We start from the raw sequence: 16,366 nt of genomic DNA, 5'->3' as shown, positions 1-16,366 counted from the left end.
CAACTCACATGGTTACCTAAGTGCGTGTGTGCATGTGTATGTGCAAGTGGGTGTGTGTGGTAAGAGCACCTAAAATCTCCCTCAGCAACTTTCCCATATATAATGCAGTTTCATTAACTGTAGCCCTCATGCTGTACATGAGATCTCTAGACTATCCTACATGACTGCAACTTTGTACCTTTGACCTTCATCTCCCTAGTTCCCCCTGTCCCTGCCCCTGGTAACCACCCTTCCACTCTCTGCTTCTGTAAGTTTTTTAGATTTTTTAAAGACCTATTAAAAGTTCCACTTGTAGGTAAGATCACGCGGTATTTTTATTTGTGTGTGTGGCTTATTTCCTTTAGCCTACTGTCCTTCAGGTTCATCCATGGTGTCGCAAATGGCAGGATTTCCTTTTAAGGCTGAATAATATTCCATTTTATGTGTATACTACAGTTTCTTTATTCCTTCATCCATTGACAGACACTTAGGATGATTCTCTATCTTGGCAATTGCAAATAATGCTGCATTGAAAATGGGCGTGCAGATATCTCTACAAGGTACTGCTCTCATTTCTTTGGCATATATACCTAGGAGAGGAGTTGCTGTGTCATCTTTTTATTTTTTAAACCTCCATACTGTTTTCCATAGCAGCTATGCTAATTTACATTTCCATCAAAATTGTACAAGGGTTCCCTTTTCTTCACACCTTCGCCAACACTCATGGTCTTTTGAGTTTTTAAATAATAGCTATCCAGTCGGGCACAGTGGCTCATGTCTGTAATTTTAGCACTTTGGGAGCCTGAGGCAGGCGGATTACCTGAGGTCAGGAGTTCAAGACCAGCCTGGGCAGCATGATGAAACCCTATCTCTACTAAAAATACAAAAAATAGCCGGGCGTGGTGGTGAGTGCCTGTAATCCCAACTACTCAGGAAGCTGAGGCATGAGAATCACTTGAACCTGGGAGGCGGAAGTTGCAGTGAGCTGAGATTGTGCCACTGCACCCCAGCCTGAGTGACAAAGCAAGACTCTGTCTCAAAAAATAAATAAGTAGGCCGGGCACGGTGGCTCACGCCTGTAATCCCAGCACTTTGGGAGGCTGAGGTGGGAGGATCACGAGGTCAGGAGATCGAGACCATCCTGGCTAATACGGTGAAACCCTGTCTCTACTAAAAATACAAAAAATTTAGCCGGGCGTGGTGGCAGGCACCTGTAGTCCCAGCTACTCGGGAGGCCGAGGCAGGAGAATGGTGAGAACCTGGGAGGTCGAGCTTGCAGTGAGCTGAGATCGCACCACTGCACTCCAGCCTGGGTGACAGAGTGAGACTCAGTCTCTAAAATAAAATAAATAAAATAAAATAGCCATCCTAAGAAGTGGAACGTGATATTTCACTGTGGTTTTGATTTCCATTTCCCTAGTGATTAGTGATGTTGAGTGCCTTTTCATATACCTATTGGCCATTTTTTTGGTCTTCTTTGGAAAAATGTCTATTTGGGTCCTTTGTTCATTTTTTAATTGAGTTTTTTTTTTCTTTTTATTTTTTTTTGCTATTGTGCGAGTTCCTTGTATGTTTTGAATATTAACAGATTATCAGATGCATGGCTCACAAGTATTTTCTTCCAGCTGATAGGCTACCTTTTCATTTTGATTGTTTCCTTTGCTGTTCAGAAGCTTTTTAGTTTCTTGTAGTCCCACTTGTTATTTTTGACTTTGTTACCTGCGTTTTTGTGTAATATTCAAAAAAACAGGTGTCAAGGCCAGCACCAAGGAGCTTTTCCCCTGTGTCTCCTTCTAGGAGTTGTGTGGTTTCAGGTCTTCCATTTAGGTCTGTAATCTATTTTAAAAGACAAGGTCCAGTTTTATTCTTTTGCATGTAGATACCTGGTTCTCCCAGCACTACTTACTAAGGAGACTACCCTTTCTCCATTGTGTCATCTTGGTGCCCTTGTCAAAAATTAAAAATTAATCTGACAGCCCTTTTTAAGTTGCTTCTGATTTGTGTTTTGCACTAAAAGAATCTGTAATTCAAGCCTTAAAATTGACTACACAGCCATTACTCTTAACATCCATTTTATACTCCTGTATTATACCCTTTTCTCCATCAAAAAAAAAAATTGATTTGCCCAGTAGGTAGTTACTATCAGAAAATTAAGCTATTTCATTTTTGTTTTGGTCTTTTTTTTTTTTTTTTTACTGATGATCTTCCATTTTCACCTCTAGCAACTGGTGATGATGATGACTGGGATGAAGACTGGGATGGGCCCAAGTCCTCTTCCTACTTTAAAGATTCGGAATCAGCCGATGCAGGCGGCTCTCAGCGAGGAAACAGTCGTGCCAGCTCCTCATCCATGAAAATTCCCCTTAACAAGTAAGTTTGAAGGGGAGCTGGGGAACCAGGACCATGGTAGAAGTAAACAGTAATACAAAGTATATACCATACAAAGAGGCAGCTGGCTTTTTCCCTTTCCAGTGATCTCCTAAGTTTTGGATATGATTCAGTTATTTTTATTTGGATCTTAACTGAGAAGCTTACCTAAAAAAAAAAGATGTTTTATACACCATGGAATACTATGCAGCCATAAAAAGGAATGAGTTTGCGTCCTTTGTAGGGACATGGATGCAGCTGGAAACCATCATTCTTAGCAAACTATCACAAGAAGAGAAAACCAAACACCGCATGTTCTCACTCATAGGTGGGAACTGAACAATGAGATCACTTGGACTCGGGAAGGGGAACATCACACACTGGGGCCTATCATGGGGAGAGGGGAGTGGGGAGGGAGTGCATTGGGGAGTTATACATGATATAAATGATGAATTGATGGGTGCTGACGAGTTGATGGGTGCAGCACACCAGCATGGCACAAGTATACATATGTAACAAACCTGCACGTTATGCACATGTACCCTAGAACTTAAAGTATAATAAAAATAAATAAATAAATAAAAGATTTTTGTTTTACAAGGTTAATAAGTGAAATATTTATTTTATTTAATGATTTCCCAATTGTTTTCATTACTTCTACCTCTATCAGTTTATGACATATTAAAGTTTCATTGCTAATGTCACAGGAAAGCAAAAAAATAATAATAACAACAACTCTGTTTTAAATGTTTTACTATTTTATTAATCACTTGCCATGTGCCAGGCATTGTGCAGAGTGGTTTGTATCATTTGCATGTGGCCCTCCTATCCTTTGTGGTATATATAACCCCTGTTTTACTGCAGGCAAACTGATGCCCAGCCCATGTTCTCAGCTCCTGCACCTAAAAACGTGGTCGGGAGCTTTGTTTTAGCTTAGGTTTCTCTTAGATTTAAAACCAAAAAAAAGTGTTGTATTTTGTTTTGTTTTCTTGTTTTGAGACAGGCGTCTCTCTCTGTCACCCAGGCTGAAGTGTGGTGCTGCGATCTTGGCTCACTGCAGCGCCCACCTCCCCGGTTCAAGCGATTCTTGTGCCTCAGCCACCTGAGTAGCTGGGATTACAAATGCGTGCTACTATGCCCAGCTAATTTTTGTATTTTTAGTAGAGACAAGGTTTAACCACATTGGCCAGGCTGGTCTCAAGCTCCTGGTCTTAAGTGATCCACCCGCCTCTACCTCCCAAAGTGCTGGGATTACAGGCTCGAGCCACCGTACCTAGCCAAAAAAAAAAAAAGTTTTTAACAGTACTTGTAGATACCCTACTTAACAGGAAAGCATGTGGGCACCAGTGACAGTGGACATAGCACTGTAGGATTCTTTGGAGAGACCTAAATAAGGCTGTAGTTTATGCCAGTGTAGCTTGAAGGAGATATATTAATAATTTATGACTTCCATCAGAATTTTCAAGTACTCTTCTTCCAGCAGTTACGTTTAGTTTATTTTTTGAAATTACTAATACTTTTTCCCAATATTCCAAGTCCATGATTCAAAGCAGATATCAAGGAATGTTAATCTGTATCTGGAAAAATTAAAAACATAACATTTGACATATATTTAGACATCAAGATCTAGGTCTAGATCTAGTGTAATAAGTCCTACAAGTACTCCAAAGTGTATTTAAATAGCTTTGGTGATTAAATGCGTTCTCTTTTGACTGCACACTTTTGCTGCCTCTTAATCCAGTTTCTTCCATTATATATTTTCCTGCTCAATTGCATGCATAATAAAATGAATAATTCTCTGTCTTGTTAGTCAACGGCGTCTTGTTTCAGAAGTCAAATTTGAAGTTTTCAGTCGTGGTCAGTAGTGATGTGCATCATTGTCAGCTGTTGTTTAAATGTGAATAGCAAGTATATTGAAAATTCATATAAATTAACCCCATTTTGAACAAAGGAAGCAGAGACTGAGAAAAATGAGTAGCCATGTTTTCATGGCTGATGAGTGAGGTTCCCTCGTGCTCTGACCCTGGTTTTTGGTGCTCTCCTCCGCTCCACTCTTGCTCTCTGATTTACTTATAACCTTTAGCAGTTTCATGACCTGTTGGAATCTCAGTTTCTTCATCTCGAAAGCAAGGAGGCTGGCTTTAAGAATTCTTTCTGCTCTAAAATATCATTCCAGGTTGAAACCACACGAAAGCAGTCCTAACTTGAACCTGTGCCTCTGAGGCATCTCTGTCTCTGTGTAGTGCTGTGAACAGTTTAAAACCCGGTGTATTTGTATTTAACTCTACTAATGTATAAATGAGTCACTTAAACTTAAGACAATTATAAAATTTTTTTTTTTTTTGAGACGGAGTCTCGCTCTGTCGCCCAGGCTGGAGTGCAGTGACTGGATCTCAGCTCACTGCAAGCTCCGCCTCCCAGGTTTACGCCATTCTCCTGCCTCAGCCTCCCCAGTAGCTGGGACTACAGGCGCCTGCCACCTCGCCCGGCTAGTTTTTTTTTTTTGTATTTTTTAGTAGAGACGGGGTTTCACCGTGTTAGCCAGGATGGTCTTGATCTCCTGACCTTGTGATCCACCCGTCTCGGCCTCCCAAAGTGCTGGGATTACAGGCTTGAGCCACCGCGCCCGGCCATAAAAATTGTTTTTAAGTATTAACACTTTTTCAGCAATTAATCCATTTTATATGACAGCTGTATACTAGTCATGGAACATAAATGTTATACTAGAAAAGGAGATCCGAAATTAAATATACTTGAGCACTATAAGAATTCATCTTGGGCCGGGTGCAGTGGCTCATGCCTGTAATCCCAGCACTTTGGGAGGCTGAGGCAGGCAGATAACAAGGTCAGGAATTCGAGACCAGCCTGGCCAACATGGTGAAACCTCAGTCTGTACCAAAAATAAAAAAATTGGCCGAGCGTGGTGGCGCACCTGTAATCTTAGCCACTTGGAAGGCTGAGGCAGGAAAATCTCTTGAACCCGGGAGGCGGAGGTTGCAGTGAGCTGAGATGGCGCCACTGCACTCCAACTTGGGCAACACAGAGAGACTCTGTCTCAAAAAAAAAAAAAAAAAAAAGACATCTTGATGCTGCTGAAATAATTAATACATTGCTGTCCTCAGATTTTTCTGTGGTCCATAACAGTGCCCAAAAAGTGAAATGCTTACAGGCTAGTCAAGTTGTCGTGATATATAATCCCCACAGAAGCGCTCCTGTAGTCCCAGCTACTCGGGAGGCTGAGGCAGGAGAATCACTTGAACCAGGGAGGTGGAGGTTATGGTGAGCCAAGATCGCGCCACCGTACTCCAGCCTGGCGACATAGTGAGACTCTGTCTCAGAAAAATAAATAAAATAAATTAATTAATAAATAAAAGTGTTCCAGGTTAGCCTGTTAATTCGTTAAGCATTCAGTATGCTCCAAAAACTCCTCCAGGTCCTGAAAACACAGATGCTTCCTCTAAGGCACTCTGGCTGCTGTAATAGGTAAATGGATAGCGGCAATCAGGTGTGATGAATGGAATCACAAAATATGCTCAAAATGCCGAGGAAGACTGTACCTGAGGCTGCAGGGAGTACTTCCAAAGAGGGGATGACTTAATCACCAATGACTAAAATGTACTGAGTACATACTAGGCTCTTTACATAAATCTTTAATTCCCTTATCACCTTAGAAGGTAGGTCATTCTGGTCTCATTCTTCCACAACGAGATTTCAGCCCCTAAGGCTACCTAAGTGTTGGAGTCAGAATTCAAACCCCACGCCATCCAGCTGCAGGACACCTCTGGTCTCCTGTATAAGCTGTGTTTTAAAGGAATGTCTAGAGAAAGGAGACTCAAGGGAAGTCGGTCGAGAATGCAGGAAAAGAAGACATGGGCCCCTGAGAGCATCACACTGGCCTTCAGCTTGGCACATGAATGAAAGTAGAAGCAATGCGACTGGAACTTTGTAGCAATAAGATTCCTTTCCCACTGTAGATATTTTACTTCGTTCTGTTTACTGAAAGAAAAATTCTAAAACCCAAATTAATCTTGTCTTTTTCAGTAGCACTTTGGATGGCTGTGTTCTAGCTGTCCTCCAATTTTAGAAATGTCCTTTGGCTGTAGATTTGATTTCTGGAAGTAGTCAAGTTTATTTAAGTTTTTGGGTCTTAAGTGACCTCCCCCCTCACCCCCCACCCCAAAGCCAAATTTATTGATTATACTTTGGGTCCCTTTACCAAGGAGACTTGTTTTCCGCTGTCATGAACTGCTTCTGAAGGCAATTCCAAAAGAAACAAGCACATACACTGATGAGCAGGACAGCCTCTTTGGGACAGTTGTGGCCTCTGGAGTGAGCTTGTTGAAAGGCAACTTTAATTTGGATGTAGAAATGCCAGCACGTGGCTGTTGCCCCCTGTGGCCAACTCAGATTGGCATGCCCACTACTCACTGTCCCAGGGGACTAGGGGGCGTTTTTTCAGGTCTGCCCTTCACTCTGTGGGGTGACGGAATGTTTCAGACACAGTCAAGCAAATAGAGTGCCCGTAAACATCACACCTTCTGGAGTCAAACTGTTCTCTTTACCAGATCAAGCTAAATTAAATGCCTAATTGGCCATTGAACAATCTGATTACATTAGGTTTCATTTACCACAGTTTCCTAGTTCTAGTGCACCCGAAAGACAGGACAAGGTTAAAATTGGTAAATTCAGTAAATGTGGACGAGAGTTGTAAAATTCTTACAAGGAAAGACTTAAGATTGACGAACATTTATATTCATGATTAGATTTCCTGGATTTGCGAAACCTGGCACGGAACAGTATTTGTTGGCCAAACAACTAGCAAAACCCAAAGAGAAAATTCCCATCATTGTAAGTTTGTTTATTTTTGTTTTCTTTCTTTCTGATTAAACTGTTAACACCGTACCTTAAAGCTAAGCGAGTTATTCATCTTTTGGAAAGTATTTTTAAATATATTTAATGTCTCAAATAACAGATAATATATGTTAGTGTTGTAGGAGTACTGAAGATAATTAACACAAATTAATGCCTGTCATTATATTGTTTCTTCATCTTTCAGACTTTTAGTATTGAACAAACACGCATAAAACACTATTTTGATCATTTTTTTCTAAAGTGTCTTGAAGTGTATTTTACATACTGTTTTTCTGTTTCACTGATGAACTCAATTCAAATATTTGTTTCTTCCCTTGTAAAGTACATGTTTGTAATCAGAATAAGGTGCCCTTTCAGATATATTGGTAATAGTGTTTTTTCCAGTAAGCCAGCTGTCACATCGAGGTAAGGAGCTACCAAATAAAAGCTGGGAGTTAAGGACATCATTAAGAATATCTGTCTTAGAATTACTTGGTTATTGCATAACGTGACACAAGCCCTTTGGTTTCATTCCACAGTTGCATTGGTGATAGTTTTTCTGTCTAGGTGATATTTAGTTGTAGATTCCCAAATGAGATTCTGGAAAAGAGAAGTGTAGCTCTCTTCTGATCCTGTTGACTTAACCCTGTAACAGTCAGATTGGGAACCTGAAGCCTTGAGTGTTCTCACCCTGGACTCAATCAAGGATGAGGAAACATCTGGTCTTATTCCGTAATCTTTGGAGACTTGATAAAATTGCAGGAATAGTATTAGATTCTTTATTTACTTGTGCCTGCATGTTTGAAAAACTCTAAACCCTGGAAGCCTCCAGACTGAAGAGCTGTAACCAAGAGCCCTTTTTATGCTTTTTCCCTCAAAGTAAATTTGGGGTAATTAACTCCTGAGTAGTTATATTAAAGATTTTTTTTTCCTGTTTTCTCTGGACTTAAATAAGTGAACATGTACCATTATTCTTTTCATGAGATTTAACACTCCTCAAAATCAAGAGCACATAGCTCTGCCTCAGTTTTTTTTTTTGGTTTTTGTTTGTTTGTTTGTTTTTAAGACAGAGTCTCACTCTTGTCACCCAGGCTGGAGTGCAGTGGCGCGATCTTGGCTCACTGCAACCTCTGCCTCACGGGTTCAAGTGATTCTCCTGCCTCAGCCTCCTGAGTAGCTGGGATTACAGGTATGCACCACCAAGCCTGGCTAATTATTTTTGTATTTTTTAGTAGAGACAGGGTTTCACCATATTGACCAGGCTGGTCTTGAACTCCTGACTTTGTGATCCACCCGCATCGGCCTCCCAAAGTGCTGGGATTACAGGCATGAGCCCTCGCAGCCGGCCTGCCTCAGATTCTTAAAGGGGACTTTGTCTCAAGCGTGCAGTGGTGGTACAGAGCTAAGGGTTCCAGCCTTTCATTGACCTGCAAGTTTTAGGTAGAACTGGACCCATGCAGCCAGTAGGTGGGTCTGCCTGTGTGGGCGTCTATACATGAAAGAAGCTGAGGAAAGCCACCGCGTCTTCAGGAGGCCCAGAGAAAGCAGAAACTAATTCCTTGCCTTCTCATGAAACAGAGACCCATGACATTGGGCCCTAGCCAAGCGCAGTTGCCGCTCTCGGCCTACTCACTGAGGGAGCCCCCAAAAGTCATCTCCTCTGCACCTTTCAGGTAGTTTCTTGGATCTGGGCTCTCTCTGAGGGTGTTATATTAATTTGTTCTCAGAGATTTTAGTCTCTTTTTAAACTGCTCCTATCCTTACAGTAGGTCATCTTCCTTACCTAACATACTCTGGACTTAAATATCCCAATCCGCTTTTCCCATCTTCCACTTAAAAAAAAAAAAAAACTAGGACTGGGTATACTTTTTTTTCCTTTTTATGTCTGTCTGGCCTTGCCTCTCTGAGGTCTCAGCCTGAACAAATCTCTCTTCCTTCAACACAATCTGTGTGATTTTTCTCACTTTCTTTTTACTTTCTTACTGTACTTTTTCAAATCTGCAAGAATAAAACCTGTTCATGAATTATTTTATTCTCCTTGAGTCTCTGGATGGATCTCTGAGTGAACCCGCTTCCTGAATAGTGGGTCCTTTTACAGTCCGTGTGTTTGCTTTTCATTCTTGTCTTGGATTTTAACTCAATTATTTTTCATTGTCAAGCCAAGAAAATAGATAACATTCTCAGTATAATAAGGACTTCTATTGCTCTGAAATGTGTTTTCATAAAAGCTACTGTCTTACAGTCTGAATCTCTGGAGTCTGTCATTGTGGTTGAAGTTTATGAAATGAATGAGGCAGAACCAACTTGAGACTGTTGGTGACTGGGAGTGATTTCAGGAGCTCCAGCATCCAGGTTCCTCTGCAGCTGCCCCCATGGCCTTGGATGCTGTTTTAAATAAGATGAAAAAGCCAGGTTTGGGACAGCAGACGTATTGTCACCTAGCAATGCCTAGCAGAAATGATTCTCAGGCTCAAAACTTACACACGTGGTCTCTACATCCCCACATAGAACGTAGCTGGTTTCCCTTCCTCACCTCCCACCACAGCTAAAACCCCAGTGAGCTAGTGTAAGCCTCACCTGAATTTGTGAACTTTTGCCCCTAGTCACAGATAGAAGAGAAGGCCAGTGGGAAAGGAATGGAGGCCTACCCTCTTCGGGCAAGCCTTGCCCAGGTGGGCGTGATACCTGGAAGTTGGAAGTGAGCCAGCCCACTGTGCTTAGGCACAGCAGCCCACGGAAAAAACAGCTAACCTGGTTCTTGCTTTTAAGACATAGTACCTCCCCCTCCCCCCACCCTGCCACTAGTAGTAAAACAATGGCCATTATCTCTGGCCAATCTGATTAATCGCTTCTATGAGCCACAGCAATGCTACTCAAAGTATGATCCACAGACCAGTTGCCCATCGGAAAACTGCTTGTTCCTGATCCACCATGAGATAGGTATGGAACATGAGAATATTTAGAAAACTTGAGGACAATTTGGTATTGTTGAAAAATCAAAATGTATAATGTTATATTTCACCAAACTATTAGTCTGTGACAGATTGGAAATTTTTAAAAACTAGTCCTTCATCACATGTAGCTTGAGACAGCTAGACTAAAAAGAAACATTGTGTTGTAACCGGCACTCTCCTCAGGAGAGGGAAGCTGATGTCTCCTCTCCATGGGCTGAGCTACCCACATGGGAGCAGAAGGGTTTCCCACAGGTGCGTTCTTTAAACATAATATCTAACAGGAACAGAAACCATCGAACCATGTATGTACCTTTCAAAGAGGAACAAGAATGACCCTCCAAAGGACTTCTCATTCTGAAAAGAATGACTCGCTGACTCACATCAATTATATTTATTATTTTTCCATGTAACAAAATTACTTATTTCTGGAACATTGCATAGGTTGGAGATTATGGCCCAATGTGGGTTTATCCTACCTCTACATTTGACTGTGTGGTAGCAGATCCCAGGAAAGGCTCCAAAATGTATGGTCTGAAGAGCTACATTGAATATCAGCTAACACCCACTGTAAGTATCCATGTTATCAAAAGCAGAATCATGTGTGGATCACTGATTGCAGCTTGCTTTTTTCTTCATTTTCTAGAGTTGGCATTGGTAACCTTTTCTCTTCTGCTTATTTTGTAGAACACTAATCGATCTGTAAACCACAGGTATAAGCACTTTGACTGGTTATATGAGCGTCTCCTGGTTAAGTTTGGGTCAGCCATTCCAATCCCTTCTCTTCCAGACAAACAAGTCACAGGTGAGTGTGTTTAATGCTAAACCCAACATGACAAAAAGACTCAAGTCAGATTATCCTCCTATAAGTCAGTGATGGCGTTTTCCATCCTGTAGAGCAGCAGGAGGCAGGAGTTGGGAACAGTAATTAAATACAGCTATGGAGAACCATAGCATGTTGTACATATATCTGGAAGTTGCCTAAACATCTAACAAGAACGTTTAATGTGCAAATCACTGGTCTTGGTATGTGTCTTGAATTCCAGCAGAGTCATTGCCTTCATTGCTGTACCCTTTCTACAAAAGAAATATGTACATTTAAAATATGTGAAAAATGACACCTGAAAAAACAGAAATGATTCAAATAGCCTAAAACGGAAATAAAAACATATGACCCACATGATGCAAACAGGTTATGCAGATAAGCTGCATTATTTCATTAGATGAGTGAGCACTGGACGGAGAAGCCACAGAACTGCTAAGTGTTAATGAAGGAAGAAGCTGCCCGGTTTTCTGCTTACTTTGATTATTGCCCTCTCCCTTTTCTTGTTTTTTAAAAGTGCCATTTTCTATTTATTTTGATTATTACCTTCTCCCTTCTCTTGTTTTTTAAGTGCCACATTCCCTCCTCTCCCCTACCCCCAAGAATATTTTGGTAAGTAACCCATGGTGTTACTAGAGCACCTTGTAAGTATGCAGGTAGAAAGGTTTGTTTTTGTGTCTGGGAATGGTTTTTGTTTTTAATCTCCAGCCTAGGGTAGTCTCTGCTATTCTATGTAGGCACTCAGGGACTCAGCATGTGTGTGTTGAAATAAAGGTTGTGGGCCGGGCGCAGTGACTCGCGCCTGTAATCCCAGCACTTTGGGAGGCCAAGGCGGGCGGATCACAAGGTCAGGAGATGGAGACCATCCTGGCTAACACAGTGAAACCCCATTTCTACTAAAAAATTAGCCGGGCGTGGTGGCGGGCGCCTGTAGTCCCAGCTCCTGGGGAGGCTGAGGCAGGAGAATGGCGTGAACCCGGGAGGCGGAGGTTGTGGTGAGCCGAGATCGCGCCTCTGCACTCCAGCCCAGGCGACAGAACAAGACTCCGTCTCAATAAATAAATAATAAATAAATAAATAAATAAGTTTGTGAAGAAATGGACCTAAAGGTTAGGCAGAGTTTAGTATATTGCTAGAAAATGTTCATATACATGAACTAGCGAAAATAGAAAGGAGTCGACTGAGAGTGAGAGGAGGTCTTCAAAGGTCAGAGCCAGAGAGGCCTGAAAGAGATGTGAAGGAGACACCGAGAGGCTCGCCTGAACCCAGGGAGAAGCAACATGGAGGGGTGAAGGAAGGGTTCTTTCCCAAAGGTCAGGGAAGACCAGAGGCGGTGGAATTCTCACTGCACTCGCAAGAGTCAAGCAGTTCAGAGAGGGCCTGCGACTCTTCACAGCCAGGTGGCAGTGCCAGATGGAGACATGTCAGCATCCCCGTGGAGTCCCACGTGTGCCTGCCTGGACACTTCCCGAGTGCCTCTCATCTGTCCTCACAGCTAGTCATTTTCATCTTCACTTTATATATGAGGAAATGGAAATCCAAACATTAAACAGGTTCCTCTCTCTATTGTTGAAAAAGGAATTTGAACCTGATCCCACAGCTTACTTACTCTGTTTATGTTAAGATGTGGACTGACTAATCTTTCCCTAGAATTAGTATTCACACAATGAGTAAATTATTCTCCTTAAAACATTACTTTATATTTTACTTTGTTTTATGTTTATTTTTCCCTGAAGTGTTTTGTGGAGATGGAAACTTTTGTTTTAAAAGTTTTGATTTTGATTTTTTTGGAAAACATTTCAAAAATTTCAAATTTTCATAGGAAAATTGAAGATGGGGCTGCACTGCTGGATAGATAAACACATCCCCACGGTCCCCTGGGTGACACTTGAGTGGTGCCTCATGATGCTGGGGCCGTGGAGTGACAGCCAGAGGGCCGTGGGCTGCTGTCTTCCGCCCAGAGGTGCTGACCGCACCCCTACTTCTAACCCAGTTCAGACACTCCCTGTACCTCCTTTTTGTCGTCCTTATTGCTTTCAATCACAGCTTTCTCTTTAAAAATACAGATTTCTTTCCATGAAAACTTCAGTTCTGCCATTTAAAATTATAGTCTATTTCCTTGAATTTTGTACTCTCCTTTATCAACTTGGTTAGCACAGCGTGTGCTCCACGGTGTTTAAATACATGGGTTAATGGCCTGTTTCAGGCTTGTAAGAAATTCTCATGTCTTTTAGATTGTAATACATTGTTTATTCTGAGTCGGATAATTCAGTACTCTTGTAAAGCTTCAGAGAGTCACAGTTCTCCTTCCATACTAAGATTTGTTTAAAAAAAATAAGTTCAAGCGTGCAGCCAGGGAGGGGAATGTCATAGAAAAGCAAGAAAGCAGCAGCCCCTCAATGTGAAGAAAGTTGAGCTTTGATTCACTAACTGGGATGTGAGCCAAGGAAGCCAAACAGCACAGAAGGGCTCTATTTCCCCTTCTCACTTGTTTGCCTCCTGCCTGGGATGCCCACAGATCATTATTATATGGGAGCTCTCCTCTCACTTAACTACAGGAGAAAAGAAAAAGGAATGCTTAGTAGATGATGCTATGATATTCCTGTGGACTCGATAATTAATCCATGAAAAAGTGTACAGTTAACATTCCTGTATGTGTTTAGAGATTTTTTTTTATGGAAATAATATTGAATGAATATGGTTTTATTCCTGGGATTAAACTGATACATTCATATAATTAGTGAAAACCTTAGTAAGGTTCATGGAAAACAGAGAAATAAAAGTTCCTCCTTTTTTCTAATTCTTTGCAACTTGGTCTGAAAATTCTACCAAGCGTAAAATAACATCTGAAGTCATAAGCTTAAAGAGAAACCAGCTGTGTCAAAAAAATTTTCACAAGAATAATTTTTCAATAAAATAAGAATCTCTAAATTTCAACCAATGATTGGATAATGAACTCTGGGTATAACTCACCTGGCCATAATGGAGAGTTCGTCGTATCCCAGGTCCAGGCTGGCTTTTTGGCCAGGAGGTGGATTGTCTTTTTTCCAAGGCACAAGGCTTTGCTTCTGCTTAATTTACTGCTAGTAAATGCAAAGTTTGCAATGCTTTAGTACACTGACAGTGTCTAGACTCATTGTTCTGTTCAAGTCCACTTTTTAGGTAATAAAAGTTTTTGATATATAGGTGCATAATACTATCTATCTATTATTTATTTATTTATTTATTTTTGGAGACAGGGTCTTGCTCTGTCACCCAGCCTGGAGTGCAGTGGCACAGTCATAGCTCACTGCAGCCTTGACCTCCTGGACTCAAGTGATCCTCCCACCTCAGCCTCCCAAGTAGCTGGGATTATAGGTGCACACCACCGTTGCCTGGCTTATACTCATAGTTTCTAAAGGAAAGTTCAAGTTTCATTGTTTAAATTTTATTTTTAAACAAGTACAGTAAATTCATTATTTTTGGTGTAGAATTCTGAGTTTTGACAGCTACCACTGAAGTCTTGCAACCACCACTACATTTCTTTTTTTTTTTTTAGTTTATTCACCTTTACTGTTTCTTTTTTTTTTTAATATATATGTATATACTTTAAGTTCTAGGGTACATGTGCATAACATACAGGTTTGTTACATATGTATACATGTGCCATGTTGGTGTGCTGCACCCATTAACTCGTCATTTACATTAGGTATGTCTCCTAATGCTATCCCTCCCCCCTCTCCACAATAGGACCCTGTGTATGATGTTCCCCTTCCTGTGTCCAAGTGATCTCATTGTTCAGTTCCCACCTGTGAGTGAGAACATGCAGTATTTGGTTTTCTGTTCTTGCGATAGTTTGCTGAGAATGATGGTTTCCAGCTGCATCCATGTCCCTACAAAGAACACAAACTCATCCTTTTTTATGGCTGTGTAGTATTCCATGGTGTGTATGTGCCACATTTTCTTAATCCAGTCTGTCACTGATGGACATTTGGGTTGATTCCAAGTCTTTGCTATTGTGAATAGTGCTGCAATAAACATACGTGTGCATGTGTCTTTATAGCAACATGACTTATAATCCTCTGGGTGTATCCCCAGTAATGGGATGGCTGGGTCATATGGTACTTCTAGTTCTAAATCCTTGAGGAATCGCCACACTGTTTTCCACAATGGTTGAACTAGTTTACACTCCCACCAATAGTGTAAAAGTGTTCCTATTTCTCCACATCCTCTCCAGCACCTGTTGTTTCCTGATTTTTTAATGATTGCCATTCTAACTGGTGTGAGATGGTATCTCATTGTGGTTTTGATTTGCATTTCTCTGATGGCCAGTGATGAGCATTTTTTCATGTGTCTGTTGGCTGTATGAATGTCTTCTTTTGAGAAGTGTCTGTTCATATCCTTTGCCCACTTTTTCATGGGGTTATCTGCTTTTTTCTTGTAAATTTGAATTCTTTGTAGGTTCTGGATATTAGCCCTTTGTCAGATGAGTAGATTGCAAAAATTTTCTCCCATTCTGTAGGTTGCCTGTTTATTGTGATGATAGTTTCTTTTGCTGTGCAGAAGATCTTTAGTTTAATTAGATCCCATTTGTCAATTTTGGCTTTTGTTGCCGTTGCTTTTGGTGTTTTAGACATGAAGTCCTTGCCCATGCCTATATCCTGAATGGTATTACCTACGTTTTCTTCTAGGGTTTTTATGGTTTTAGGTCTAACGTTTAAGTCTCTAATCCATCTTGAATTAATTTTCGTATAAGAAGTAGTAAGGAAAGGATCCAGTTTCAGCTTTCTACTTATGGCTAACCAATTTTCCCAGCACCATTTATTAAATAGGGAATCCTTTCCCCATTTCTTGTTTTTGTCAGGTTTGTCAAAGATCAGATGGCTGTAGATGTGTGGTATTATTTCTGAGGGCTCTGTTCTGTTCCATTGGTCTATATCTCTTGTTTTGGTACGAGTACCATGCTGTTTTGGTTACTGTAGCCTTGTAGTATAGTTTGAAGTCAGGTAGCATGATGCCTCCAGCTTTGTTCTTTTGGCTTAGGATTGTCTTGGCAATGCGGGGTGTTTTTTGGTTCCATATGAACTTTAAAGCAGTTTTTTCCAATTCTGTGAAGAAACTCATTGGTAGCTTAATGGGAATGGCATTGAATCTATAAATAATTACCTTGGGCAGTATGGCCATTTTCACAATATTGATTCTTCCTATCCATGAGCGTGGTATGTTCTTCCATTTATTTGTGTCCTCTTTTATTTCAGTGAGCAGTGGTTTGTAGTTCTCCTTGAAGAGGTCCTTTACATCCCTTGTAATTTGGATTCCTAGGTATTTAATTCTCTTTGAAGCTATTGTAAATGGGAGTTCATTCATGATTTGGCTCTCTGTTTGTCTGTTACTGGTGTATAAGAATGCTTGTGAT

General features: G+C 41.0%; 1 protein-coding gene across 4 annotated transcripts in view; it reads left to right on the top strand.

The window, feature by feature from the left end:
* The window catches only part of SNX9 (sorting nexin 9), a 127,285-nt gene that overhangs the window by 77,517 nt on the left and 33,402 nt on the right, over positions 1–16,366 (top strand). For all 4 annotated transcript variants that reach the window (XM_033234951.1, XM_033234948.1, XM_033234949.1 and 1 more), the window contains 4 exons: positions 2,202–2,349; positions 7,110–7,194; positions 10,593–10,718; positions 10,836–10,953. In XM_033234951.1, coding sequence (XP_033090842.1) covers positions 2,202–2,349; positions 7,110–7,194; positions 10,593–10,718; positions 10,836–10,953 — 477 coding nt within the window. The remainder of the gene's footprint in view (positions 1–2,201; positions 2,350–7,109; positions 7,195–10,592; positions 10,719–10,835; positions 10,954–16,366) is intronic.

This window comes from Trachypithecus francoisi, unplaced genomic scaffold, assembly GCF_009764315.1.
Source record: "Trachypithecus francoisi isolate TF-2019V2 unplaced genomic scaffold, Tfra_2.0 Lachesis_group15, whole genome shotgun sequence".
Lineage (NCBI taxonomy): Eukaryota > Metazoa > Chordata > Mammalia > Primates > Cercopithecidae > Trachypithecus > Trachypithecus francoisi.
This window is presented reverse-complemented; position numbering and strand designations above follow the sequence as displayed.